Raw genomic sequence first — 2111 nt, 5'->3', positions numbered from 1 at the left:
TGTAAGGTGGATGTTTTTGATCAGTTCTTTTATCTCTCAATTTGGAGTGAATTCACGAGATATATTACCATTTACCAATCTTAGCAATGATACATTCAATTATACAAAGCACAAATCCATCAAAGAAATAGATTTTGTGTTCTTGGAAATACTTCTCAATTTCTTCTGAAAGAGCTTCAATCTTGTGTTCTTGGAAATACTTCTCAATTTCTTGAAATTTGATTCAAATTAACAATATCTCTTTTGTCACTAAATTGAGGATCCAAGTTTGTTGATGTGCATCCATGAATTGTACATAATTGAATCAGATATGCTTGGGAAATTAACAAAAAGATTGAACAAGATTCTTAACATCAGTGCAGAAGTCAACTATGTGAAATTATGGAAGATGAACAACATCAACACAAAACGATTCATACAAACAAAAAAAATATTAAATTTAAACTGGACATAGATCAAGATTTACTCAAAACTACTCCTACGAGCATACCCAATTTCACTTCTTCGCCTTTCTGGCTGCTGTAACTTTCTTTGGTGTTGCTGCTTTAGGCTTTCCGCTCTTAGCTGACGCCTTCTTTGGGGCCGGCTTGGGAGCCACCGCCGCCGGTGCCTTCGCCGGCGTTGATCTGGTGGATGCTTTTGTTGCCGGAGCGGCAGGAGCTTTCTTTCCTGGGGTTGATTTCGCCGATGTTTTAGCTACCTTAGCAGGCTTCGTTGGAGTCTTGGCTTTCGGTTTCGCAGCTGGCTTTGCCGCAGCTTTGGGAGCCGTCGACTTAGGTTTTGCGACGGGCTTGGGCTTAGCAGCTGCCTTCGGCTTTGCCGCTGCTTTGGGTTTCGGTGCTGCCTTGGGCTTGGCGGCGGGTTTCTTCTTAGCTGGCGCTTTCTTCGCTGCTGTCTTCGGCTTGGCCGCAGCCTTTGGCTTACCGGAAGCCTTAGGCTTTGCAGCAGGTTTCTTCTTCGCCGGGGCAGCTGCTGCCGGAGCTTTCTTCGCCGATAACTTATAAGACGCCTTGACCTTAACAAGCTTCCCGTCGGCGACTAGTCTCCTCAATTGAACCAACAAAACCTTCTTAAAATTCGCCGGAAGATTCTTTTGTTTCTCTTCAACGAACTTCGCGATCGCGTACTGACTCGAACCGCTCTTCTCCTTCAACGTAACAATGGCGTCTTTGATCATCTAAAAACAGAATCAATCAACATCAAAAACCCACAATCAGATCCATAAACACGTATCTCGATAACGAAAACATAAAATTAACATAACAAAACAACAAAATGTAATCATTTCATACCTCAAAGTAAGGAGGATGCAACGACGGAGTTCTAGGTTTGCTTTTCCCTGATGTTTTCCTCGTTTTCTTCGGTTTTCCTTCAGCTGCTCCGGCAGCAGGTTCTTCTACTGCAACCGTTACAGCTGCGTCGACAGCCGGTACGGCAACTTCCGCCACCACAATTGGTTCTTCCGTCGCCATTAATCTGCGATTATCTCTAGGGTTCAACAATTTAGGGCTCCGACAAATGAATGTGGATCTGTTACTGCTAATGAAATTAGGATCGATCGAATTTAGTGCTTGTGTGAATCTGATGAATTTGCGGGGTTTTAAATAATATAAAGCCGGAGAAGACATATCCAAAAGCTGCGACTGTATTGGTCTATGATATATCACACGGATCGTCTACGTCACTGCACTTGAATACTAGCCGTAAGATTTTTTGGCTATCGACGGTGGAAAAGGAATTGAGATTAAATTGGATGATATGCTTTGCATATTGGTGTGTTTCTATGCACAATTGATTTGGGCATAACTTGAGTTATTCTTAATGAATTTTAAAGAAAATTTGATGGTTATGTAGGGAATTAAGTTAGCTTTCTAGAGAGTATTTTCTTGAAAGCTGAAGTTAAAGGGATTGGAAGGAAATTAATTTGTAAGCCACGGTGGTCAAACATGGTGTATATTTGTAGTTAGAGATGGTTTCCGAGTGTTTTCAAGACAATGTTATGACACATCGTGCATGTTTGATAGCCATTTGATGCTAGGTTAACTAAAGATCCAAGGGAAACAGGAATCGTTGAAATTCGATTAGATATGAGTATAAAATGTAGGTTTGAT

At 41.4% G+C, this 2111-nt stretch overlaps 1 protein-coding gene across 1 annotated transcript; it reads right to left on the bottom strand.

Moving 5' to 3' along the window:
• Positions 1-353: 353 nt before the first annotated feature.
• On the bottom strand, positions 354-1601 carry LOC145043198 (uncharacterized). The gene is made up of 2 exons (XM_078991774.1): positions 1293-1601; positions 354-1177 (listed from the first exon to the last, which is right to left on the bottom strand). Exons 1-2 carry the CDS (start codon positions 1470-1472, stop codon positions 497-499), a joined length of 861 nt encoding a protein of 286 aa, XP_078847900.1. The 5' UTR covers positions 1473-1601; the 3' UTR covers positions 354-496.
• Positions 1602-2111: the final 510 nt, after the last annotated feature.

Source organism: Lactuca saligna, chromosome 4 (genome assembly GCF_052625555.1).
Source record: "Lactuca saligna cultivar CGN05327 chromosome 4, ASM5262555v1, whole genome shotgun sequence".
In the NCBI taxonomy this organism is placed as follows: domain Eukaryota; kingdom Viridiplantae; phylum Streptophyta; class Magnoliopsida; order Asterales; family Asteraceae; genus Lactuca; species Lactuca saligna.
The sequence above is the reverse complement of the archived record's forward strand: the minus strand, read 5'-3'. Positions and strand labels throughout refer to the sequence as shown.

Coding starts and splice junctions, on each gene's coding strand:
- LOC145043198 (XM_078991774.1), bottom strand. CDS start 1,472: ATGGCGACGGAAGAACCAATTGTGGTGGCGGAAGTTGCCGTACCGGCT. Junction 1,178..1,292: donor TGCATCCTCCTTACTTTGAG/GTATGAAATGAT, acceptor TTCTGTTTTTAG/ATGATCAAAGACGCCATTGT.